General features: G+C 54.0%; 6 protein-coding genes across 6 annotated transcripts; 5 read left to right on the forward strand and 1 right to left on the reverse strand.

Annotated features, from left to right (window-relative positions):
* Positions 1-11,941: 11,941 nt before the first annotated feature.
* Positions 11,942-15,226, forward strand: KRP23_4456 (Serine protease/ABC transporter B family protein tagD; the record flags this gene model as incomplete). The annotated part of the gene is made up of 1 exon (XM_067889415.1): positions 11,942-15,226. One exon carries the CDS (start codon positions 11,942-11,944, stop codon positions 15,224-15,226), a length of 3,285 nt encoding a protein of 1,094 aa, XP_067748577.1.
* A 1,671-nt stretch (positions 15,227-16,897) lies between these two features.
* KRP23_4457 (uncharacterized protein) lies at positions 16,898-17,314 on the forward strand (the record flags this gene model as incomplete). The annotated part of the gene is made up of 1 exon (XM_067889416.1): positions 16,898-17,314. One exon carries the CDS (start codon positions 16,898-16,900, stop codon positions 17,312-17,314), a length of 417 nt encoding a protein of 138 aa, XP_067748578.1.
* A 615-nt stretch (positions 17,315-17,929) lies between these two features.
* On the forward strand, positions 17,930-20,170 carry KRP23_4458 (uncharacterized protein; the record flags this gene model as incomplete). Its single annotated transcript, XM_067889417.1, has 2 exons — positions 17,930-18,766; positions 19,727-20,170. 2 exons carry the CDS (start codon positions 17,930-17,932, stop codon positions 20,168-20,170), a joined length of 1,281 nt encoding a protein of 426 aa, XP_067748579.1.
* A 259-nt stretch (positions 20,171-20,429) lies between these two features.
* On the forward strand, positions 20,430-22,388 carry KRP23_4459 (uncharacterized protein; the record flags this gene model as incomplete). Its single annotated transcript, XM_067889418.1, has 2 exons — positions 20,430-20,846; positions 21,831-22,388. The coding sequence occupies 2 exons, from the start codon at positions 20,430-20,432 to the stop codon at positions 22,386-22,388; spliced, it is 975 nt and encodes a 324-aa protein (XP_067748580.1).
* A 309-nt stretch (positions 22,389-22,697) lies between these two features.
* On the forward strand, positions 22,698-24,711 carry KRP23_4460 (uncharacterized protein; the record flags this gene model as incomplete). Its single annotated transcript, XM_067889419.1, has 2 exons — positions 22,698-23,222; positions 24,217-24,711. The coding sequence occupies 2 exons, from the start codon at positions 22,698-22,700 to the stop codon at positions 24,709-24,711; spliced, it is 1,020 nt and encodes a 339-aa protein (XP_067748581.1).
* A 410-nt stretch (positions 24,712-25,121) lies between these two features.
* KRP23_4461 (uncharacterized protein) lies at positions 25,122-26,219 on the reverse strand (the record flags this gene model as incomplete). The annotated part of the gene is made up of 1 exon (XM_067889420.1): positions 25,122-26,219. The coding sequence occupies one exon, from the start codon at positions 26,217-26,219 to the stop codon at positions 25,122-25,124; it is 1,098 nt and encodes a 365-aa protein (XP_067748582.1).
* Between the last annotated feature and the right edge of the window lie 46 nt (positions 26,220-26,265).

Genomic DNA, 26,265 nt, shown 5'->3' on the forward strand with positions numbered 1-26,265 from the left:
CCTCACGTGCCCAAACGTAGTTTGCACCGATTCGAAGACTCCGCTCAGGCGAACGGACGGCAGTAGGGACGTCGAGTGGACACTGAATAGCGAGTAACTAAGCACTGCCAATGCGTAGAGAAGACTTCCGAGCAGCAGCAAGTGCAAGAGCCCATGCCGACGAGGTGCAGAGCTCGCCATGGCCCAACAATGGCACGCCACGCACTTGCCATTATTTTGCCTTCATCGGATTGGCTGATATTATTGACATACTTTCATAAATCGAAAGAGCTCTGGTACCGTAAATCACGGGAGGAACTTCCAAAAGACAGTAGATCTGTTCTGATTGTACCACTAGGCAAATACTTACCATCGTCTGGGCGCTTCTTCAGTACATTGGTGTGCTTGATCGGTAAGTTCGCCTGCAGGACTAACCAGCAGTACCTTGATAAGTGCGCGACAGTTTTGCGTGCAAGGCAAAATCCAGAGGCACGCGGGGAGTTTCCAGGGCCTCCGAAATTTACATTTACCATAACATTATTTTCTCAACACTTTAGTAAATTATTTATTTCCTTGACTCCGGCATGATCACGTTTTCAAAGACAGGTAATATCACATAATTTATTGCAGTATCTTCTTATTACTATTTTCTCTCTCAACCAGCCATTCTCGAACAACTGCTCACTTCACCGAACCTTCCGCGCCTCCATTTTAGTTTACCACTTTCAATTTCAAGCCCTACGCCTCAACTACTCTTTGTCCCACCATGGTTCGCGCCAACGGCCCCGACCGCACGTTCACCAACGCCTAGATTTCGGGCTTCTACTTCAGACCGTGCCGTGACGAGTACGACGAGGTGATCCTCGAGTTGTTTTACTGTCGTTGCGGCACGGTCCGAAAGCAAACCAATCGAAACGGGTACTCTAACTTGATGCAGCACGTGTTGCAACAGCATCCCGACCAGGAGGCAGTCATGCTTAACGCTACAACGGCAGATATAGGGTTCTTGATAAGCTTCGTGCGGCACTCGTCCCAGAACCTCTACGCCTGGTTGGAGAGGGTTGTTGCATCCAATCCCCCCTGTCTTTCTGCGAGGATCGAGTTGCAAGACGGTGAGGTCCAAGTGTTATATTCTCCTTAGTTCTGATTCTAATCCTAATTCTGAATTTAAATGTTGCTGGGTTTACTCAGATACACGAACTTGGAACCAATATCGACTGAGTCGTTGTGTGCGGGAATGGAAGGCGTGATGCAAGCAGTTGAGCGCAAGATCGTCGCTGAACTGCCCTACCGCTTTGGTATCATATTTGACGGGTGGTCACTTGCATCGGAGCACTATGTTGCATGGTTCGGCTGCTACGAGATCAACGGCGTGCTCGTCACGTCGTTGTTGAGCATGGCCCCACTCATGAATGAGCTTGACGACGATCTGTCCGCTCGAACTAACCTCGAGTTTCTGGCTTTAATGCTACCAAGAGACTACAGGGTGCAGATCGACCAGTGCCATTTTCTGGTCGGGGATAACTGCTCGGTCAACCACTTGTTTGTGACTGTTTTGGGGTGCCCTTGTGGGATGTGCAAGCCACCGGTTGAACCAAGCAGTTCAACAAGAAATGGCGCAGCATGAAGAAGATCTGGGTGCGGTGTAAGCACTGATGATCAAGTTGCGGACACTCACCCAATCAGCAAAGCTTCGGTACGAAAGGTGTACAGTTTGTGGTTCGATGTCAAAATGTTGGGAAAGCTAACTTAATATTTTATGCTCTGAATTCTATTGCCAAAGTTTGAAAACCGAGCTTCGACCAGTCATTCGACAGGATACTCGCTGGAGCTCCATATTCACTATGGTGCAGCGGTATCTGAAACTACTGAAGTTCTTGGATTTGGAAGACGACGATATCATGGAGGTGATGCCGACTCCAGCTGCGATAAAACGACTCCGAACTCTTTTCAAGGACCTCAAGGACATTGAGTCTGTATCGAAGTCTCTCCAGGGTAGCGACGTCGATCTTCTAGATGTGCGTCAGTGGTTTGACGAGCTCATTGCCGTCAAGCCACACTACAACGCATACCTTGGTACGTTATGGTGAGAAATTTTTATATATCACATTGCTAACTATTTTTTTTATTTCAAGGCCTCGAGCGAATATTGTCCACAGTTCCGACTTCGAGGCTGGGTGCGTGCGCGTTCTGCGTGGTCGGCAGGACCGCCTGATACGAGCGGAGAAGGCTGCACTGTTGCCGTTTGCTAAGGCGGTCGGCAACGAAGACAGCACCGATGACGAAGGGCTCTCTTTCGTCGAACGGATTCGGAAGCGCCGCCGCTTGGAGCAGTCCAAGGTGACGTACGAGCAGTTGAAGTCAATTCCGCCCACATCAAATGTGGTTGAGCGTTTTTTTTAGTGCGGCTCGCGTCACGCTTGGGCAGCAGCGGCATAGGCTCCTTCCATCGACACTAGAGATGATTTTGTTTCTTCGAGAGAATCGTAGCTACTGGGATGCGAGCACGGTCGATAGCCTGAATTAAGCTGGAATAGACTGGAGCATTGATGCATTGTACGCGTAGTGATCTACATTATTTATTTGTTGCTGTTGTGCAATGCCTTAATTTATGTTCTCCGATGTAGAGTACCCAGCGCATAATTTATTTTACTGCTCTGTGTCTACTAAATAAAAATGCCATATTTGGAGGCCCTGGGCGTTTCTGTAATGAGTAGAGCGCACTTAACGGCAAATTAGAAAGTGGTGTTCATTATTTAGTTCCTAGTCGACTTGACTGTAGCAGCAACTTGCAATTGCTACTGTTTTATCCCGCACACTGCGCCTAGGTGCTCTATTCGAATATTCGAGTTTAGAGAATCAAAGAAAAAAGTTTGATTATAGCGCTCGTCAAAATAAAACGTTTTGAACTATTCATCTTAAGTTCGATTCTTGTGGTAATGGCAACCAGTGCTTTGGCTTGCACCAATCGAGCTTGCAATGCCCATGCCATCACCACCCATCGAGCTTGCAATGCCCATGTCATCACCACTCATCGAACCAAAGCGGGCTATCCCGCTGCTATAGCTCTCATTCTCAATTCTACAGCGATGGCCACAGCAAAACGTAAGATGAAACGCCGTAGCTACACCATCAAGTACAAACTCGCCATCACTGCCGAGTATGAAGAGGGTATCACCGGTAGTGGCTTCCACGCCCTCGGCATCAAGCACGATATCGCCCCTGGAAAGCTGCGAGGATGGTAGAACAATCTCCAAAAGCTACTGGAGTCCTCCAAGAATCGGCAGGCCCCAACACGATCGGTGCGGCGTTTAGGAGGTGGAGGCCGCGGCCCTAAGTACAGGAGCAACTCCACACTTGCGTGCTCGAAATAAGTACTAAGGGGCTACGGGTGCAGGACAGTTACATACGACTACAAGCTCGTGTGCAGCTGTTGTTGAAGACCCTGAAAAAGTGGTGGCGCTTGTGTGCAGTGGTCCATTCTTCGCTGTCAAGGTAGATGGCTACTTGCTTTAGATAATACGTAAATCCCGCAATACTTACGTACATTTTTAGCTTAAAAAGAAATTATTATGGTTATCTTCGCAATTATGAAAAGCAATATGGCGAATCCTGCAAAACCTCCATGTCCAACACAACCACCCCGAGAAAATAACGACCCTTACATTACACACTCGTTGTGAACTACACGCATGCGGGCATGAATTTCAGCCAGTCGCGCAGGGGGTCAGGCCTTCACAACTGAGCCAGATTTAGTACCCGATTTGGAATTCTTCAAACATTGTATAACTATTCGATACATAACACCTAGGCGCTCTATTTGAATATTTATATTGCGTATTGGAATCCGTAGTATAGCGCCTAGGCGCAGTGTGCGGGGTAAGGCGGTAGTTGCAGTTGAATTTTCAAGTTCAACTTCCAACTTCCAAATCTATAGATAACTTATAATGAATCTCGTTGAGCACCAGACTAAGTTGACTTTTGGACATGCACCCGATGACGTTGCATACTTCGCAGCTTCCTTGGAAAGCAGTAAAATAGATGAAGGTGCCTCACGTTCCACTTGTGTTTGAACAGCTGCTGTCATTGCTATTAGAAACGATTGAGTGTATTGAGTAGCTACACGATCGCATGAAGCCTATTTTTCGTTATTTTAGATTTCCAATAGAAACGTGAAACCAATGCTTCCATTTTTTTTTATAAATATCATCTACAGACTGGTTTCGAACAGCACAACCGCTCTTCTCTTCCTATAACGACTGCTTCATTTTGGAAATGGCAGCTCCTGTGACATTTCTGCACGACAAATTCGGCAAGGGAAAGTTTCAAGTGGACCAGTCCAACCTTTAGGCAGCTCGGGAACTCAGGCTACTTTGTGAAGAGGTTTAAGTGTATTTAAATATTCTGCGCGTCCTAACATCGGGTTTTGGTACGATCATCAAGCTAACATCGCAACCGAAGAGTTTTTATCTCAAAAGGCATGTGCAAGGAGCTCACCATCAAGTGCGGGTTCCTGGTATTCGTGAAGCAGAGCAGTTTCAAGCCAAACAACTTCGGAAATGCGAAATACCAGTGCAAGAAACGTAATGGCGTGCAATTTTTCGATGCTGAGGCGCCTGTTGACAAGCTGCAGTGTCCGTTTTTCGTCAACGTCTTCGGAGCAGAGGGGAAATGGAAGATTACTAAGGCCAACTTTGCGCACAACCACAAGAAAAGCGTTGGCTTCACCCACGTTCCGTGTGTGGAGGGTCGCTTTCTCGCCCAGCTCGTGCCAGATGCAATACGACTCAAGAAAGCGAGAGGCTGACTCTACTGGTCATGAAAAAGATGCTGCCGTCGCACAACCGCTCCTTTGACACCCTGGCAGAGAAAGCAATCAATAACTTTCTGGTTTCCAAGGGTTGTCACCTGGGGAGGAGTGCAATATCCAGAATACGCCAGGATATTGACGATAGGCTTCACGGACATCTGGTTGAAAGCTACCAAAAGTTGAGCTTGTACTTGGAGCTGGTAGTCGGCCACAATCCCCGGTCGGTAGGGAGAATGGATCACGCTTCGGAAAATGTGATGAAAAACGAGGTGTTTTCTTGTGGCAACGACAAAGGACTACAACAAGCACGTGATCTTGGTTGCGTTTGCGTGAGTCCTAGTCGAGAATTTCGATCACTGGCTCTGCTTCATGGAGTATGTGAAATTTGCAACTCACATTGAGCGCTTCACAGCACTCTCAGATCGCCAAAACGGATTTCTCTCAGGCATGGCCCAAGCGTTCCCGCAGGCTGGCCATCGGTTCTGTCTTTGCCACCTCATGGAGAACGTGGGTCGGAGCTGGGCCAAGCTCCCAAATGAAGACAGACGTCTTATCTGCCAGCTAGCTACGAGCAACCGTGAAAATGACCTCAAATTGTACTTCAGCGAGCTAACCGCTTCAAACGTTATGGCGGTAGGCTATATGAGCTGTGATCAGCAAAAGCACTGGGCCAAGTTCAAGTTTCGTGTTTGGCTTGCGAACGTTCGACGAGATTACTTCGAATCTCTCAGAGCAAGCCAACAATTGGCTGGGTACCGATCTGCACAGTTCCAAGCCACTTGGTACTTTCAACACGTACTTCATGAAGTTGAGCACGCTGACATCAGAGCAAAGCCAAATGGTTGCAAATTGGGCCAGCTCTGGGGGAGGCACTGAATTGATTCCTGTCCTTCACAAGCAACTTCAAGACCGAACGGTAGCAGCCAATATGTTCGCTCACGTCCCACGGATGGATGGGATTTATTCCGTTTAGCACCTTGGGTCGCAGTCTTGTCATGGATATACCCACATTTGGCGCCTTGTGAATCTACCAGACTCTGAGTGCACGTGCAGTGGTTGGCAAGACGAGTCCTTCCCATATATTCACGCCATCTCTGCAGCTATTCATGACGGAAGACGCCTTGAAGATCTATACGACGCCAAAAGCGTGTCGGTCGACCATTTCCACGAGTCGTATACCTTTGCCTTTCACCCATGGCCGACTGACGAGACACTCGCGATCGATGCGACTTTGAAGATTCCCGAGCTCGATGCTGAATCAGCTCGAGTGGGTAAGTGAGATGTCAAGCCTGATCCTAAACCGAAGCACAAGCGTAAGCAGGCTAAAAATGAGTTATATCTGTGAGTATCCCTATCATTTTCACGATACTGTGGAACTAACTCACTACTTAAATCAATGCACTTTTCGATTCGAGTTGATGAATTTATTAACCAAATATAGGGAATTTGATCCCATTATAACGTAGTGACGTATTCAAGGGCCATGTTCTCCGAAGAATAACATGAAACGTAAAATATTGACGAAGGAGATAGATCTCTACCAGACTAGGTGGTAGCTACCATTCAAAAACCGAAGTTTCTAAAGACCGAAATTTTACTTCTGTGGTAGAATCAAAACGTTACGTCTCCGCGGCGTTATTTTTAAAACGTTGGAGTTGACACTATTTCCAGAAACTGCGAAGTCTTGGAAATCGGCGAACTAAGCTGAAGTTCATTCTCCAATTTCTAGATGCCTCCTCTCAACAAACGACGAAAACACACACGCAACTTTACACGTCAGTCTGATGGCTCATTCTGGAGGCTCAAGAAAAATCAATGTATTCCGCCCACCGAACCCCATGAAGAACGAGAAGACACCCCAGTAGAGCGCGGCACAAGAGCTCGTCGGGGCCACGCCGAACAAACGTACGAGGTTGAGCGTTTGTACGCAAAGCGATGGATACACAAGCTCGATTTCTATCTCGTTCAGTGGTTGGCTACCGAGACCTCACTTGGGAACCCGCAAGAAACATACCCTGGGGGTCAAAGTCGACTATGAGATCGAGACAATCGACTTCGTATGGCTGTACCAGCCAACTCAAGGTCGAGGTCGGAGAGTCAAGGCCCCGATCCGGTGCATCTGGCGCATCTCACTAGGTAGCCGGGTTATTACTAAGTTCGAGCTGCGAACTTATACATACTGAATCAGTAGTCCCCTTTCATCTTTCGGTCAGGGGCAATTCAGTACATATATACTGCATTAAGGAAATTCCTCTAAATCACGGTAGACATGCGACATCGTAAAAAGAAGAGCGCACTATTGAAATGGATAGAAACTGAACCATAATACATAGACTTACGGTGAGGTGCCTGTTCAAATCGTCCCATCGTTATTGCTCGAGATCGGGTTGAAGGTCTCGTGAATGCCATGGTTCAAGAATCCAGCTTTAGCTGGCCGCTCAGCATTGGTGTGCGATTGTATCATTGGTGCTGCCTGCGCGTTGCAAGGATGGGTGTATGCATATGAATCTCGTTTGCTCTGTCTACTTACTAACGACCTCAAGTACGTCTTGCGTGTAGCCTGGCGAAGGGTCTTGGATTGCGGTAGTCTAGAACAGCCGTTGATGACGTTGGATCTCTGCGTTCAGAGCTCCAGCGGTATGGGGCGTGTGGTGGTGTTTGAGCACGGCGCTGGACCCTCGCGATTTGATGTTGTGTTTGCCCAGATAAGTCATTGCCCCTTCCTCCGCCCGCTTCCCAAGCTCGAGCATCTGGTTGCGATAGCCGTCACCGGCGGGGTCCAGCACGAAGCCGTCGGTCAAGAACAGCTTCATGAAGGCCACCAGCAGCTTGGCCTTCGACCGCTGGCGCTTCGGCTCAGCTGCCTGCCAGCGTCGGTCGTGTGCGTACCACGAGAACCACAGCATGAAGGTGAGTGACTGCGGCCGGCGTTGTTTCTTCTTTGGAATGCTGATGTCTTGTTCTTCTTGTGTAGCTTCTGGATGATCGCGTTTGGTTGTAGTCACTTGGTCGTTATTCTGCTTGGCTTCTAGTGCGTCCATCCGCGTCTCCTGTCGCTTGGATAGCGCGATTAAGGGCTCAATCACTGTCGCATGGTGATCGATGATCTGTTCTTCCTTAGTTCGTTCTGACGGGTTCTTGGATGCTCTTTGTCCGTTGTTGACTTGGTGTTCTTGGATATAGCAGGTGGATGCGCAAGATGTGAAAACCACGCGAGAAGACCAGCCCGTTGACTACCATTGTGGACGATCGTGCTTTTAACACGCTTGACGACTGGACCCTCAGAATTCAGAGCTCTTAGAAGCGGGAAGTGGCGGGTGATTGCGACCGTTAGTACATCCAGCACTTATTGGTTGACGTTGAAGCTGGTGGTATCGATCTTCGTGCAGGCTGTGAACAAGACGCGCTGCACGCACATAATCAGCCCAAGCCTCTGCGAATCCAAGCCTCTCAGGTTCTGCAGATCCACTTCAACCTTCGGTTTGAATCCTGCGAGGACTTTGGCAACCTTGTGATCTTTCTTGCTCGTGTTGAAGATGTAATTAAATCCCTTGTTTGTCGTACTCATGTTCCAGGACCCTCTGTCGAAGATCCAGCGCTCGGTCAGCTTGTCGCAGCCGTTGGCATGTTGGGCCCCGCCGCGCCTGAAAGAAAGGAGCTCAGTGCTCCCGTCACACCTGCTGCTGGAGCGAGACGGCTCAGAATTCGATTGACATGAGCGTAGACTGTCGATGCCGTGTCAGCTCCTTTTGTTGCAGGGCCTGTGAGTGGTGTGGAGATGGGGGGGGGGGGGGGTTAAGTTGTGCAATATTTGCAGTACGTCAGCAGTCAGCGTGGTTATTGTCTGGGCTACTTGTTGCGGAAGGTTACCGATCAAGTCGATGCTCGGAGCAGACTGGACGACCAAGGCGATCACGATGGCCAGCACTGGGCAGGTACTGAAGTCGGTGTCTGCGAAGAGCGACAGCCCCTATTCTTCGGAAGTCTTCGGTCGGACCAAGCGCCAGAAGAGTACACCACCCGCATCAACGTTGATGTTGCGCTTGTGGAGCATTGAGAGGTCCGAGACACGCTCAAACAGGTACCACAGAAGGCAGAGGAGTGCTGCATCTTGGTAGTCAGTCTCACAACATGCATTGCTAGACAAAAAATTCAAGTTGGCCTTTGTACAAGGAGGCGCTTTGTAACAAATCCGCCACCATCTCGCTTCATACAGAAGTTGTCGAGTGTTTCCCCCCTTTTTAGCAAACGAGCTTCTAAAGAAGATCGATGCTGAGGAAATTTCTTTAACAGTCAAAGCTTGGCTTGGCGATAGTACCGCATAGCAGTGTTTCTAGCTAACGCTTTACCTTTTTTTTACCTTCATTAAACGCAAGGTACATACCAAACGTATCCATCACAGACACAAAACTCTTTCCACTCTCATCACTCTCAATGCATTTTGTTACATGCTTCTCTGCAACTTCCTATATCTTCAGGAGTTTCTTGAACGTTGCGACAGCCGTCACCTTGGCTCGCAAAGTGTTGCCGGGTTGGAGTTCTTTCAAACCCATTTCAGCAGTCAGAGAAAACGAAAATATGTCAGCGATACATCCGTCACTTGATGCTTGACATGGCACACATATTCTACAGACCACTCGGACCCAATATGTCCGATCAAATGGTTTACATTACTTACCTAACCCTACGCCAACTATTGGTCAAATTTTCGCATGTACTTGAAATCTATTGGACAAAATTTCACATAATGATGTGATTGGGAGTTTTGAGAATATACAAATAAATAGTGTGGTCCGATAGTTTACCATATTCATCCATACCGCCCGCGTACAGTACGCGCCGAAATTATAGCCGCACCGGACAAGCGGAGCTCTTGCGCCGGGAACTGAGAACTTCCTGCAAACTGAGGGCCCCGAGGCCGTCGTAAAGGAATAGAAAACTTATACAGCAAGCGAAGTTGAAAAAGATCAAGATGGCTTGGAGCCAGGAGGCAAAATCTGGTTTCAGGTCGGGTCAGAAGTATAGCCGCACTTGGAGGCTCTACATGCTAACGGCTCTAGTAACCTGTCTTGGCTCCTTTTAACAGCCGCGTCGCTTCCAGACGCTTCGGGATGCTTCGCACTAACTTCTTAACATACGCAGGATCAATGCGAGACCATTCCAACTTGATCTGTCTGATCAAGTCGGCAGGCTTGTCAAATTGGCGCCCGTTGGCGTGCACCCGGCCAGCCAGGAGCCCCCACACGTTCTCTATGATGTTCAGATCGGGGCTCTTGGCAGGCCACGGCAGCATTTCGATGTTATGGGTGGCTAGGAAGCCCTTGGTGAGCCTCGAGGCATGTATGGACGCGTTATCCTGCTGGAAAATTGGGGTCAAATTGCCCAATTTTGACCCCAGTTCTCGAAGGCAAGGAAGCATGCTGGAGGTCAGCGTCTCGGTGTACTTGACAGAGTTCTGCTTCCCCTTCAGGAAGACCAGCTCGGTGTTGCCATGCCAGCTCACCCCCGCCCAAATCATGACGCTTCCGCCACCGTTGACCCGCTTCGACATGAGTTTGGGTGCTGCTCGCAAGTCGTGCCAGTAGAATCTAAACCCATCCGGGCCATCTAAGTTGAACTTCTTCTCATCCGTGAACAGCACGCGTCTCCAAAAGACCCTTTTACCGGCGTAACGCTCCGCAAAAGCGACCCTAGCCTTCTTATGATGCGGCTTGATGGCAGGGGTGAGTTTTCTCTTCGCGTACGTGACGTAGCGGTTGCTACGCAGTACGCGGAGTACCGTAGACTTGCTTGGTTTCGATGGTAGCAGTCCTGCGATCTCTTGGGCGGACAGGTTTTGGACAATTGCAAGTCGAATGACGCGCCTGGCCTCCCGGCCAACTATTTTCGGCCTTCTTCCTGTCCTCTTCGTCACCGACGACGCCTTCCCGCGCTTCAAGTAGTTCCTTATAGCCTTCTCGTCGCGCCCGATGAGCCTCCCGATCTCTCGGTTGCTTTTGCCGCCTCTCAAGTGTGCGTTTATCTTCATGCACTCCTCCTCGGTTAGCTGCTTGCCTCGTGGCATCGTTTCCAGCTTCCTCGCGAATCCAAGAACAGATTCTAAAAGGTCTTTCACAAAGCTGTCCACCGGTCTCATTTATTACGTTTAATAGCCCTTCAATTTTGTTTATTACTCCACTGAACTTTATAATACCAAGTGCGGCTATAGTTCTGACCCGACCTGAAACCAGATTTTGCCTCCTGGCTCCAAGCCATCTTGGTCTTTTTCAACTTCGCTTGCTGTATAAGTTTTCTATTCCTTTACGACGGCCTCGGAGCCCTCAGTTTGCAGGAAGTTCTCAGTTCCCGGCGCAAGAGCTCCGCTTGTCCGGTGCGGCTATAATTTCGGCGCGTACTGTAGCAGGCGCTAGTTGACAATGAAACCGAGACAGCAGTTCCAGTGTAAGCTTAGTTCCAGTTCTGAGCCAACCGGTGATGGTGATGGTGATGCTGTAGTCAATTGACGGAGTTGATCGACGTCCCAACAAAGCTACGGCGAGCCGTTCACGGCACCATCGAACCAGCCCAGTTTCCCCAATTGTGCATCCAGGTCGGAGGAGCGGACAACATTTGGTCCCATGCATATGGCGTCCAACACCAACATTGGGGGCGGTGCATCTCGGCTCTGCAGCCACCACTTTCAGTGGCATTGGTGAACTCAACACCAAAGACGGCAGCACTGATAGATTATGCCGATGAGTTCGCTTTCATTGCCGTGACCGTGCTCGAGTCGAGTCTCGACAGCGCTCAGATCCCGTAGGTAACGGGCGGCGAGGAGTAACGGGCTGGTCGCCTGAAACCAAACTGTGCCGGAAGCTTCATTTCGAGGCCGATCGGAGCTCCATCGAGCAAGGGAGGATCGAGTCGGAAGCAGGAGCCGTCGCACGTCGTAACGGCAGGAAGGTTGTTAGCGCAGAGGTGGCAAGGTCTGGATCTCGAATGCGGGGCTTTGCTCGTCGTTGACGCGCATGGCCCGTTATGTACCCCTCTTACTCTTATTATGATAGTACAGTAACTGCACAACGCAGCACGATTGCATTTTCTATTTTCTGTTCGACGAAGACAACTGTCACAATACAAGTTGCCGGGGCGTTCGAACCCACCGGGCCGCCCATGCGCTTTCTCCGGGGGCTGCTGCTCTCTCTGGCGCTGGTCCGCCGCCGCTGCTCTGCCTCGCTACAGGACGCGCAGGGACTCGAATTCACAGACGCCGCCGCCTTCTGCGCCTTCCACTGTTCGCCCGCACTCCTTTCCCAGACGTCGCAGTGCTCACCGACGCTCTGCGGGGCCCAGCGAGCGCTGGAGGCCACAGACCAGCAGATTGACGTGTTGTCATGCAACGACGTGGAGCAGAACGCATCCACGCTCGCGTTCTCGCTGACGCTGTCGACCGAGGACAGCTCGCGGGTGTTCCGGGGCTTCCACGACGCCTTCTTCCAGGCGTACGACGCCATGCTGGGGGGCGACAGCGTTACGGCCGACGCTTGTCAGCTGGCCTTTTTACAGGACAAACTGCTGCCAAGCGTGCGGGACGACGACTCGGAGCAGGAGGAGAGGGCCGAGCGTAAACCCAGATTAGTGAAACTGCTGACGGGACAGGAGGAAGACCAGGACAGAACGTGCATCGTGGCTATTCAGAAACTCTGGGGACAAGGTGAGCAGAATGATACGCCGCTGCTGACGAGGAGAGGGGACAGTCTCGGAGAGAACACGGTACTGCTGGTGCACGCTAACGAGTCCGTCGCAGAGCAGATTCGGGCACTGGAGTGCGTGGATGTCGTGCTGGACTTGCCGGAGATTCTCAAACTCATGCCATTCGCACGAAGCGCTGCACAACTGAGCGACAAAATGGAGCAGAGTGCGAAGGGAAACACGTCCGTTGCGGCAGCACCTGCTATGGAGATAAGGCTGGTGTCGGGGGCTGACCTGAATTCGACGATGAGCTCATTTGAGCAGCGTGCGAGTGAGCTCTTTGGACTGACGAATGTATTCGAAACGAGCGAATACCAGCCAAAATCAATCTTTACGAAGCCACTGCAGGACTTGAGGACGTGGACAAATATTTTGGCGCTAGCTGTGGTGGAGAGTTCAGTCGAGTGGCTGGATGAACGCCACGAGCTCACCCAGAACGTGTTGCGCGGCGAGGAACAGGAGCGATGGACACAAATGCAGAGTCATCGACGACTTGATACATACGTCCCGAGTCTCGTCGGTGTCGACTCAGCTAGAGAGGCTGGCATTCGTGGTAACGACGTTGTTGTGGGAATCACAGACACAGGGCTATACCTGTACCACGACCAGTTCGACCAAACTGACCGCGACATTTTCTCTGGCATGATACTGTCGGCTCGCAAAGTGGTCATGTACAATGGGTGGGCAAATAAGGAGGATGAAGCGGAGACCATCACTTGTGGCCATGGTACCCATGTTGCTGGGCTCCTAGCGGGCAGCTCGTTTAGTGGAAAGCACGCAAACCTGGGCATTGCTGACAAATCACGGATAGCATTTATGGATATTGGAACGCAGGATAAGAGCTGCGCCGGTAAGCTGAACTGTGCTGTGACGCTTGCCACACCGGCAGATGCCAGCGCTCTACTGGAAAGTCAAATTGATGCAGGCGCCAAAATATTTTCGTTCTCATGGGGAACACCTGGATCAGACTACAGTTCACAGGCCAGAGATTTGGACGCCTTTATTTATGAAAATCCGGATGTGTTGGTGGTTGTGGCGGCTGGCAACAGTGGCGAATCCTCGAACACTGGTCAACAAACCATTTCATCACCGTCCGGTGCCAAAAATGTTATTTCAGTTGGTGCGTCACTCAACTCAGCAGCATCTTTTACGGACTTTGGATGCCCCGACATTTTTAATGAGCACACAGTAGCGTCGTTCTCATCTGCAGGGCCGACGACGGATGGCAGACTCAAGCCTGATGTCGTGGCACCGGGTATGAGCCTCACCTCAAGTCAATCTGAGGCCCCTGGATCTACGAAAGATAGTTCGGCCACATGCTCCCTGCAGGGTACGTCTCAGGCCACACCAGTGGTCACTGGCGTGGCAGTTCTTCTCTACGAGTGGCTTCGTGATGGCTGGTGGAAAGATGGTACGAAAAATGCATCGTACGGCATGAGCTCTGTCCCTGCTTCGCTGCTGAAGGCGCTAATTATTCACAGTGGAGACACCCTACAACAACGGATGGCTAGCTTGCCCGCGAGTGGTGTTGTTTCTTGTGCGAACTTAGCTGCGGACGCTACCGAGGTGACGTATCCTGATGTCTACCAGGGCTATGGTAAACCGAATCTAACCAATATTGTCGACTTCACCGGGAGTGGGAACAGCAGCGTCAACGGCAGCACCGACAGCTTACCGACCCTGTACTTCTTGCCAAACTCGACTGAAAACAGCGAACCTTCTGTCGAGCATGGAGGCGAAGTGGTGATTTTGTTTACGGTGGCGCGTGACGTGGATCTGCGTGCTACGCTTGTATGGACAGATCCGCCAGGGTCGACGCAGGCGTCGTCGCAGCTACAGCACGACCTGGACCTTGCTGTACGCGTCCGCAATAGCACGAAGACGTTTGGCCCCTTAACCGCAGACTCGAGCACAGGAAGGGATTCCAAGAACAATGTCGAGATGGTGCATATCTCCTACACGGATCTTTTTGCTGCTGCCGGTGGCAGCAACTCAAGCAGCAGCGGTAGCAGCAATAGTAACGGAACCGACAGCTCCGCTCTCGGAGACGACGGAGAGATTGTGGTGGAGGCAGTTATCTACGGACGCAGTGTATTGCTAGCGGACCGACAGACGTTTGCGTTCGTCGCGTCGTCCAGCGCCATCGGCTCCACGTCGGGGACATCGGCTACTACAAGTGACGGCGGCTCATTCTGGTCTGCTTGGGCGGTCGCCATCATTGTGGGCTGTGTGATCATTCTGCTGATAATTATCGCCTCATGCACCCGCTGGTTCCACCGCCGAAGCAAACGAGCGCCAAGATCAAGATCTGGGCGGGAGCAGTACCCCGCGCAGGCTGGAATCGCTAGCGCTTCGTACCATCCGACCTACGCCGCGGCGATTACATCGACTAATGCGGATCGGTGTCCCTACTGTCCGTTTGCGACTCCAGATGCTGTGGCAATGGTCGCTCACGTTGAAGGCGCCCATGCGAATGCGACCAACGAGAACAACAACGAGGACGTGGCGATCGCCGTGCTGGGAGGCAGCCGGATATTTGGCTTGGAGCCGACGGTGCCGGTAGTCACGACCACGCCCAGCCCCATGCAAGAGGCGCAGGGCCCCGCACACGACGAGAAACAGCAATGTCCCCACTGTCGCTTCGTCGCGCCCGACGCCGTCATCCTGGTGAACCACGTCCAGCACATTCACGGGCAGGCACATTGAAGTTGAAGTTATTGCGATGTGCACCACATAAATTACGTTAAGCACACAATACTCCTATCCCGCTCTATTCATCATCCGTGTCAATGCATTTCAACTAACCCCAGCACGATGGTCGCCGAGCTGCGTCCGCGGGCCGCAAGCCTCCACCGCGACGCATTAGTGCCGGAGGTTCCTCTTCTGCCTCGATACAGAGGGACGCTGCCATCACAGTTGCCGTCCCATCCGCCTCTGCGTCGATGGAAGCGTCTGCTGCTGCTGAGCTGCCTGCTATACACGTCGCTGTTGGTCTTTTGGTTCATTTCCACTGGTAGAAGGAGAGACGATGGAGGTGCTGGAGGGGTTGTGGGAAACTTCATATCGACTGCAAATTTGGACGAGGCCAAACTGGAATATTTGCAAGCGCACGAGGACCGCGAACTGCTCGTGGAGATCCCCTTCGCAGAGCTGGAGATGAAGTTCTTGCACCAGAATAACGCGTCAATGGAGAGAGATGAGCAGGCAATTGCAGAGGCGGAAGCGCATACGAAGACACTCAAGACGTTTCCAGTGTTGGAGGCAAAGCCCAGGAGACTGCGATGCATCGGCTGGAGAGCGACGGATGACTGCAGTCCAAATGGGCCGAGAATGCCGAATCTCGACGAGCCCTGCAACAAAGTGATTCCTTTTGGTGCCTCCGGTTACTGTGAAGTGCAGGACAAAGACACTGGAGAGAGTTTCCGCGTCATGAATCGATATTGCTCCAGTGTGCGCGACACGGCGAGGTTTCGATGCTCCGAGTCCTGGGACTTTGCGGTTTTCCCGCAGAAAGCTCGCGAGGCGGCGAGGAAAGCGCAAAATCGCAACTTCGTGCTGCCCAATATTGCTGCCAAACCCTCTGACCAGCAGGAGCCACGTGATGGTATTGTCATGGTTGTGTACCCGAAGCTACTGGCTAGCGCCTACGCTACTATCCGGACATTACGAGAGCTCCTGGACTGCCACTTGCCGATTGAGCTTTGGTTTCGACCGCAAGAAATGAAGTTTTTCCCAGAAGCGTTCGCACAGCTGCAACAATGGTCAAGTGAAGGCAGTGGTAGCATCACGTTCCGAAAAATTGATGCGCCGTCCGTGACGGGCTTTGCTACCAAGGTTTTCGCCATTTACCACAGCTTCTTCGAGCGCGTATTGTTTCTTGATGCTGACAACGTCCCCGTTCGGAATCCAAACTTCCTGTTTGAGTCGCCTGAATTTGAGGAAACCGGCGCAGTGTTTTGGCCGGACTTCTGGCATCCGGGCAAGACTATCTTCAACATCCAGCCGCATTCGCTTGTGTGGGAGCTGCTGGATTTGCCATTCGTCAGCATGTTTGAGCAGGAGAGTGGCCAGTTGCTCGTCGACCGACGGCGGCATGCTGCGCCGCTGGAGCTCGTAAAGTTCTACACGTTCCACCGACCGAATCACTTCGACAAGATGAAGTTGGCGCACGGCGACAAAGACCTCTTTCGATTCGCATGGCTCAAGCTAGGCGCAAGTTTCCACATGATTCAGTCGCCGCCTGCCGTCGCTGGCAAGGTCGTGAACGACAGCTTTTGCGGCATGACGATGGTGCAATACGACGCACAGGGCGCCGTGCTGTTCCTGCACCGCAACTCTCACAAACTCATGGGCGTGCCTCGACGGAAGGCAACCAACATGAAGGCAGCAGCTATCCGACGCGCGCGCAACAAGCGGCTGCGTATGCAGATGGGGGAGGCAGATCGTGTAACTACTGACGGCAACGACACCGAAAGAGCTGAGCTGGAAATTACCCCGTCGCCGACCCTGGATGCGCCCGAACGCGATGGGTACCCAGACATGGCGATATGGACGCACCTGATATCGCTCCGAAACACGTCGCGCCGATCCGAGTACCGCATCGGGACGTACAACGCAGACCCGGACTTCGAGAAGGGCCAGAACTGCTACGGGCGCCGCTATCTGAACCGAAGCCAGCACTTCATCACACAAGAATTTGCCAACCTCAGCTACGCCAGGCTCGAGACGGAGCTTCGCCGCTTCGCCATGGAGGGAGCACACTTCTACGAGCAGGCCGGGATTACGGGGCGATAATGGCAGCGTGATCGGTGTCCGTGACCGAGTCTTCGACCTTGAGAAATGGGCATTCGCCGACTGCACCGCAGTCCAAGGCCACCCACGGCGCTTCAGCTTGCACGCCCGGCTCAAAAGAGGTTCAAGTTGCACTGAGCTCGTGTGCTTCACAAGTTGTGATCCCAGCTGACGATGATGACGGCACACCGCTACAAAAAATCGTGGGCGCTCGAGCGTGTCGGAACTTCCGACTCGGAAGGAAGGTGGCTAATAGTCGAGCCGCAGCCACACATATCCGGAAGAGTCAAACGCTTTGCACTTCTTGCACGAAATCTGCTGCGATTCCGTGTTGTTTTGGGTGGGGGTCATTGCGATGCCTTGCAAGGAGTAGCGTGCAGCACCGCATGACGAGGCTCATCTTGTCAGGCAGGACTCGAGGACAGGCCAAGCCACTTGCACTACGCTTTAGCAAATGTCAGAGCAACATCCTAAACCTTTACGATAATTATTGATGTGCCCGACAAATCCCTTGTAAAAATCCCCTGTTGTCCACGTGCGTCACAACAACCGGTCCCCCATGCCGCCGCCGCACCAGAGCGGCACAAGACAATCGTCGACGTCGTTGTGCTGTCAACAATGGAGCAGCTGCTGCGCCCGCGCGCCAACACGGTGAGCGTCCCGGCGGAGGACACGGAGACGCCGGAAGCTGCGCTGCTGCCTCGTCACGGAGGAGCGCCAGCGTCCCACACGCCGTCCAGCGGCCGGTCGTGGCTGCCGCGACTGCTGCTGCTGGGCGGCGCAGTGTACGCGGTGCTGATGCTCGCCTGGACGTCGCAGAACTTGAGCGTGTTGCAAACGGGCTCAGACTCTGCTGCGTCCAAGTCCAACATGGCTGTGCTTGGAGTAGAGTCTGCGTCCAAGGACAGGGAAGGCGAGCAGGATGAGCCCATGGACTTGGCGTCGATTCTGAAGGCGGCCAACCACCCGCAGACGGATGCAGAGCGAGAGTTTGCCAGGAGTCACGTACATGAGAAGCTCACGGTGCAACAGGACCAAGAGGCGGAGGGAGAGGAAGATCAGAAGACCAAGGAGAGGGAGGAAGAGATCACGCACGTTGCCATTCCCGTGCTTACGCAGGCCGCGATCGATATTCCCATGGAGGCTTCTCAGGTGCGTGAGGCGCTGCGTCTAGCTCGCGATGCAGTGGTGGCCAGGATGGAGGAGGAAGGCTCTACAAGCTCCGAGCCTGCAGCTTCTGGCTCTCAACTGGCTGACGAGGAGAAAAGACGCCAAGAAGCAGAGGAGCAGGCACGAGATGTGCTTTTGTTGCCCAAGAATGAAACGCAGCCACGAAACCTCAAGTGCTTGGGGTGGAGGTCGACGGGAGGCTGCAGTCCGTTCGGCCCACGCAAGCCTGAAAACGACTTCACGTGCATGAAGCTCGTCCCGTTCGGCCACTCGGGCTACTGCGAGGTGGGAGATATGGACACGGGCGAGCGATTTCGCGTTATGCGCCGCTACTGCAGCAGTTCCAAGTGGGACACGAGTTTCCGCTGCTCCGATGCCGCGAACTTCGTCAACTTCCACTACAAGGCGCGCGACGCCGCGGACGAAGCTCTTGCGCCGGGATTTGCGCTGCCCAATGTAGACGCGAACGCCTCAGATGAGCAAGACCCGAAGCGGCGCGACGGCATTGTGATGGTCGTGTACCCGAAGCTGATCCCGAGCGCCTACGCGACGATCAAGACGCTGCGTGACGTGCTGGGCTGTCGACTTCCGATCGAGATCTGGTTCCGGCGCGCAGAGATCAACGCCTTTCCCGATGCGATGAAACCCTTGATGGCGCTGGCTGCGGATAACGAGACGTCAGTTATCAGCTTCCACGAGATCACGGACTGGCACGCAGCAGGCTACGGAACCAAAGTGTTCGCGATTTACAACAGCTACTTCGAGCGGATCCTGTTCCTGGATGCGGACAACGTGCCCAGCAGAGACCCGACGTTCCTCTTCGCCTCGCCCGAGTTTGTGGAGAAGGGGGCAGTGTTCTGGCCCGACTTCTGGCACCCTGGCCGCACCATTTTCAACATCCACGGCCAATCGCTCCTCTGGGAACTGCTGGACATGCCGTTCAGGAACATGTTGGAGCAGGAAAGCGGCCAGGTTCTGATCGATCGGCGGCGTCACGCGGAAGCGCTGGAGCTCGTCAAGTTCTACACGTTCCACCGCCCGTCGCATTTCGACAACATGAAGCTCGTCCACGGCGACAAGGATCTCTTCCGTCTCGCCTGGCTCAAGCTCGGCAAGCCCTTCCACATGATCCAGGCCTATCCGGCCTTGGCCGGCAAGGTTATTAACGAGAGCTTTTGCGGCCTGACCATGGTACAGCACGACGCACAAGGCGAGGTCCTCTTCTTGCACCGCAACTCGCACAAGCTCACGGGCGAGCCGCTTCGAGAGCAAGTCGACTACAGGTCGCGAGCCATTGCGCGGTCGAGAAAGAAAGCAGAGATCCGACAGCGATACCGGGCCGAAGGCAAGGAGATCCCGCCCTGGTCGGAGCTGGACGGTCTGGTCCAAGCGGAAGAGACGCCCGCGCCGACGCTGGAGCCTGCGGAGCCTGACGGATACCCCGACTCGGCCGTGTGGACGCACCTGCTGTCGTTCAACAAGGCTTCCAGGCAGGAGAACTACTACATCGAGACGTTCAACGCCGACCCGGAGTTCCCCAAGTCGCAGAATTGCTACGGCCAGCGCAACGTGAGCAAGAACGAGCACTTCTACGCGCAGGAGGTGGCCGACCTGCCCTTCGCGGGGCTCGAGACGGACCTGCGCCGCTTTGCCGCAGAGGCTGTGGAGATCAAGCAGGCCCAATCGTAGCTAGGTAGACTATAACTTAACACAGGCGGCGAGATACGTTGACGCGTTGGCGTTCGTCTACCGTCGGCCAGCTGTGTCTTACGCAGCGACCTTGTTCAAAGCGCGCAGTCTCTGAAACTGGTGCAGTCTCCGTGCACTGCCTGCCTATCACCGGACCAGATGGGCTCCAGTATGGCGCAGTGCAAACCTCTCCGCTAGCGATCCCAGAGACGCTGTCGACCCGCTGGTCCATCGGCCACTTCGACTTTCCCCGTTCGAGATGGACCAGAAGCTGCTGCGGCCGAGGGCGGCGAGCCAGTCGCCGCTGCTCCCGCGTCATGAGAAGGTTGTGGCTCCACCCGCTGCTCGACGCCGTTGGCGGCTGTGGCTATTGCGGCTTCTACTGCTGGCGGGGGCGTTGTACGTTGCGTTGCTGGTCTGCTGGAGCGCCAGTCGCCTGGGGTCCTCTCACAAGGTCGACAACCTCGTTGCCAGCGTCTCCGAGCCTGAAGTGGGACCCACATCCGATCCATCCTCAAGCGGGACCAACGCTCCACCTGAACTGCTGCAACCTCCACCAGTGGGCCAAGTATCGGCTCGGGAAGTGTCCATACGAGCAGCTTTGGCGGTGGCTCGCGCTCAGGAGGCGGAGCTGAAGGCGAAGATGACACCGACGGACAAACGGGAGAAGAAAAAGGTGGACGCGCGCTTGAGGTGCCGAGGGTGGAAGGCCACCAGCGACTGCAACCCGGACGGCTCGCGACTGCCAGAGCTGGATCTGACCTGCGGCAAGGTTGTGCCTGTCTCCCAGTCCGGCTACTGCGAGCTCGAGGACAAGGACACGGGCGAGGTGTTCCACGTCTTGAAGCGCAACTGCGACAGCGTCACAAAGGACGCCAAGTTCCGCTGCCTCGATGCGGCCGAGTTCGTCAAGTTCCCCATCAGAGCGAACGAGGTGGCCAAGAAGGCGCTGGCTCCGGGCTTTTCGCTGCCTCACGTGGTCCCTGTCGTGGCTGGTGTGAATGCCAACCAGTCGGGGGGTCGAGATGGAATCGTCATGGTCGTGTATCCTAGACTCTTGGCAAGCGCCTACGCTACAGTGCGGACTCTACGACACGTGCTGGGCTGCCAGCTACCTATCGAGATCTGGTACCGTCCCGACGAGATGAGATCGACGCGCAAGGGGCTGGCACCGCTGAAGAAACTGGCCGGCTCGGACACTACAGGCGGCATCTCATTCCACGAGATCAACGACGCACGCGCATTCGGCTACGGCACCAAAGTGTTTGCTATCTACCACAGCTTCTTTGAGCGCGTGCTGTTCCTGGACGCTGACAATGTGCCTGTGCGAGACCCGAGCTTCCTGTTCCAGTCGCCAGAGTTCGTAGAAACCGGAGCCGTCTTCTGGCCGGACTTTTGGCATCCCGAGAGTACCATTTTCAACATCCACCGTGAATCGCTCGTGTGGCAGCTCCTGGGCCTTCCGTTTGCAGACACGTTCGAGCAGGAGAGCGGCCAGCTGCTCATCGACCGTCGGCGCCACCCAGCAGCCATGGAAGTGCTCTCCTTTTACGCGTTTCATCGCCCGAACCTCTTCGACGCCTTCAAACTCGCGCACGGCGACAAAGACCTCTTCCGCTTTGCGTGGATGCACCAAAATGCGTCGTTCCACATGATCCAGTCCCCTCCGGCGGTTGCTGGCAAGGTGGTCGATGGCAGCTTTTGCGGCATGACCATGGTCCAACACGACGCCCAGGGCGAGGTGCTCTTCCTGCACCGAAACTCGCACAAGCTCACGGGCTTGCCGAAACGCGAAGAGGCGAACGTCCGAGCACAAGCGTTTGCGAAGGCCAGGGAGAAGCTGGCGGCGGAGAAAGCGAAGAACGGGTACGGCCGCATGACTCCCAAGTGGAGCGAGGTGGAGGCGGAGATCGCAGCGATGGAACCGGCACAGACCCTGGAGGCACCTGAGGCCGACGGATACCCGGACGAGATCATATGGACGCACTTGCTATCCTTTAACAGCACCGCCCAGCGTGCGGACTACGTGATCGAAGCCTATAACGCGGACCCGCAGTTTCCGAAGGACCAACACTGCTACGGCCAGCGCCACCTCGGCTCGAACCCAAACTTCTACGCACAGGAGATCGCTGGCCTGAGCTTCGCCGAGTTGGAGACGCACTTGCGGCGGTTTGCCCAGGAAGCAGCACAGCAGGCGACACAAGACGCCAGGAGTTGAGAACCCTACCAGTGTCTGTACAACTAATTTATCAGAGATGTTGCTTATTAGTCTTCGGATGGCCCTTGCCCGTGTGCCATCAAGCTCACAGACGCTCCATGTGCTTGCCCAACGCAGCATTGACTCAGGTCTCCGCGTGAAGGCGTCCGACAGCGCTGATCGTCATGATGCCGAAAGAAAACGAGTGTATGGATCGCAGCCGTGGATTGTTTATCCCAGATCGCATGGTGCATCCTAAAGGTAAAGTGGACACGGCTCCAAAGTCTCCGATAGCGCATGAATTAGCCAGCAGACCCAATCTTGTCAGCCATGACGCAGGTGGAGACGGAGCGTCTACTGCGGCCGCGGGCAACAAGCCAAGCTGCTCCGATTCCTGTGGTGGTTAGTGACCCAGCAGCGACGGCTCCTCTGCTGCCTGGAGCGTCACCTGCTTCTGCCCCTGCAACGACACCAAGACGGCGCCTTCTGAAGTGTCTACTGCTAGGCGGTGCTCTCTACGCTTCGCTCTTGTTGTTCTGGTCTACATCTCGCATGGGACTATTGAACGCCGCCAACGGATCAGGAGCTCCCAGCACCTTCCGCTCTGCAGTGACCGCTGTTGTACGCGAGGCCAAAGAACTGCAGCTCATGCGCATGGAGTTTCTACTGACCACGACGGGGAGTGTGGACGAACCGGAGGCTCGGATATCGACACTTGTCCCTCCTGTGCGTGAGGAAAAACCAACAGAGCAAGCTTCGACAACGAACCCGAAAGAAGCGATCGCTCGGGCCGAAGAGCACGCTCGCTCGGTTAAAATGCTGCCAGATGAGAAGAAGAAGCGCCGGTTAAAATGCGTGGGCTGGCGCGCCACTGGCAGCTGCACGCCGCACGGGCCTCGGGAGCCCGAGAACGACAAGGGCTGCTATATCGTGGTCCCAAACTCCGTGCGAAGTGGAAGACCAAGACACGGGAGAACTCTTCCGTGTGCTGAAGCGCTACTGCTCGAGTCTGCGGTACGACGCCACTTTCCGCTGCAACGAGGCGCCGGGCTTCGTCAATTACCAGGTGGAGTCTGTCGAGGCTGCCGACAAGGCTCTCGCTCCAGGCTTTGCTCTTCCCAATGTAGTCGAGGCGACGAGCAAGCCCCGCGACGGAATTGTCATGGTGGTCTACCCCAAGCTGATCGCCAGTGCCTACGCCACCATCCGTGCGCTTCGAACCGTTCTGCAGTGCCAGCTACCTATCGAGGTCTGGTATCGACAGCAAGAAATACGTGCTGGTTCCGAGGCACTTGCACCATTGCTGGAGCTAGCCAACACAAGCGAAGCTGGGGAGATCTCTTTCCACAAGATCAACGATCTCTGGGCCACTGGCTTCGGAGCGAAGGTGTTTGCCATTTACAACAGCTTCTTTGACCGTGTACTGTTCCTCGACGCTGACAATGTCCCCGCACGAGACCCAAGCTTCCTGTTCGACTCACCAGAGTTCGTCGACACTGGCGCTGTGTTCTGGCCAGACTTTTGGTATCCAGGCTACACGATCTTCAACATCCACGGCCAATCGCTCGTTTGGGAGGTACTGGGCACAACATTCGTGAACTCGTTCGAGCAAGAAAGCGGTCAACTACTCATTGACCGAAGACGACACGCTGCACCGCTGGCTCTCGTGAAGTTTTACACTTTCCAGCGACCCAATCCCTTCACGCGACTCAAGTTGGCGTACGGCGACAAGGACTTGTTCCGCTTTGCGTGGATGAAGCTCAATACCCCGTTCTACATGATTCAGACGCCCCCTGCGGTGGCTGGCAAGGTCATCAACGGGACCTTTTGCGGCATGACGATGGTGCAGCACGATGCAAATGGCAGCGTATTGTTCCTCCACCGCAATTCTAACAAGCTCACCGGAGAGGTGAAGCGCAAGACGATGTACCACCGGACCCAAGCTGTGAAAAATCTCCGTGAGAAGCTGCTCAAGGAAGGTATCAACGGCGCTCCTGATCAACAAGCAATTGACGATGAAGTAGCCAGGCTCAGTTTGACGCCTGCACCGACGCTGGAGCCTCTAGAGCCGGACGGACTGCCAGATCCAGCGATGTGGACACACTTGCTGTCATTCAACACCACTTCACGCCGAGGCTTTTACAAGATCCAGCCTTACCGAGCTACGCCACAGTTCCCGGATTGGCAACGTTGTTATGGCCAGCGCGAGCTGGACAAGAACCAGCATTTCTACGCCCAAGAATTCGCGGACCTGCCCTTCTCCGGGTTGGAGACGCACATCCGCAAGTTCGCTCAGGAGGCTGAGCAGACTCGACAGCGCAGAGTGGAGCTCTCTGCAAGGTGAAGTAGACCAAACTAGCCCAAACTAATGTACAAGTAGTTATCCTGTTGAATCTTTGCAGTTGGCTTAGCGTGTGAAGGTCGGAGACTCGGACACTACGCAGTATCACGCACTAGCACCAACACTGGGTGCCAGGGCCTGATGGACACCCCGAACGCCGCAATCTTTGCTGTCTTTTACCGACACTCCCAGTCTCATTACCTTCATCAACGAAGCTTCCCAAGTGCTACGAGCAATGGAAAATAGGTTCCAACCCGCACTTCCCCGTTCAAGAGCTGCAACCAATTTCCTACGAAAACTTGGCCCAGGCGTACGAAGCATAGTACATCAAAATCCTCAAATTCGCATTGCTTCATTCAGTGTTATAAATTTGCACACATCCTCAGCAACTTCGCTGGAAGCAAACCTGCTTTTTACTTTCGGTATCTTCTCTTTTTCCGTTTGTTGCTGCTACTGCTGCTGGCGCCACTGCTGCGGCGATGAATTGCTCCGTGCTCAAGCCGTTTTGCTGTGCCCTCTTGATTCCAGCGCTTTGCTCGTATTAATACCAATAGCAAACCAGGGACTGCGAGAAAGGCAACCGCTCCTGCTGTCACCATCTGGGGCAATCCTCCAGCAGCCTCCAAATCGCTGTCTTTGGCGTCGCCAGCCTCGCCTTCATCGTAGCCCTGCATCTCGCACATTTGGCGCCACTCGCGCGACTTTTTAAACTTCTCGTAGCTCGCATCGCTGCCATCGCTTTCGGGTGGAAACACCGCCACCGCGTCTGTTAATCGACCCACAAACGCTTGGGGCGTGAATTCCTCCATCGTGCCCTCCGAGCGGGTCCACTGCTGCATCAAGAACTCGCGCCAGTTGTTGTTGGACGAACCTGACCCATTGTCGCTCCCATCGAGCGGAGAGTGGCTCGCAGTAACTTTGTATAGGAAGAGAAACACAGAGTTCGTACAGTCAAAGACACGACTGGCTTGGCTCTCCACGTACTGCTGGAACTGCGCGCGCTTGCCGTTGAGCGGGTCCAGGAACACGTCCAGCACCGGCAGCGCCGCGTCATCCAGTGCCTGGACATTGTCCAGCACAAAGAGGCTGCGCTCGGGGCAGGTTCGTAGTGGCGTGGCCAGGGCAGATCGCAGTCTCTGCTTGATGTCGTAGTTGGAAACTCGCGAGGGCTCGAGTAGCGCCTGGAAGTCGACGCTTTGCACTGTGTGGGGCGAGCGACTAGCACCAAAGAGCGAGGAGGCTACGGATCCTGCAGTAGCGTGCAGTAGGTCACTGGAGTTGGAGAACAGCACGAGCGCCAGCGGCTGACGGCGGTCAAACTCGTTGGCGACGAAGCGCTCGGTCAGCGTCGAGAGGGCGGAGGCCGAGGCGCTGGGACCCAGACACTGGGAGACGCGCGACTCGAGGCGAGAGAGCAGGTCGTCGTGGGAGAAGTGGGCGCACTGCTGTCCCGAGACGAGAGGCAGCAGCAGCAGCAGCGGGAGGAGCCGGCGTAGCAGTATCGACGCCATGTTACCAAGTACCGATTTCCAAAACGACCGGATAATATCGTACTTA

Source organism: Phytophthora ramorum (genome assembly GCF_020800215.1).
Source record: "Phytophthora ramorum isolate Pr-102 chromosome Unknown Phyram_PR-102_s0003, whole genome shotgun sequence".
In the NCBI taxonomy this organism is placed as follows: Eukaryota; Oomycota; class Peronosporomycetes; order Peronosporales; family Peronosporaceae; genus Phytophthora; species Phytophthora ramorum.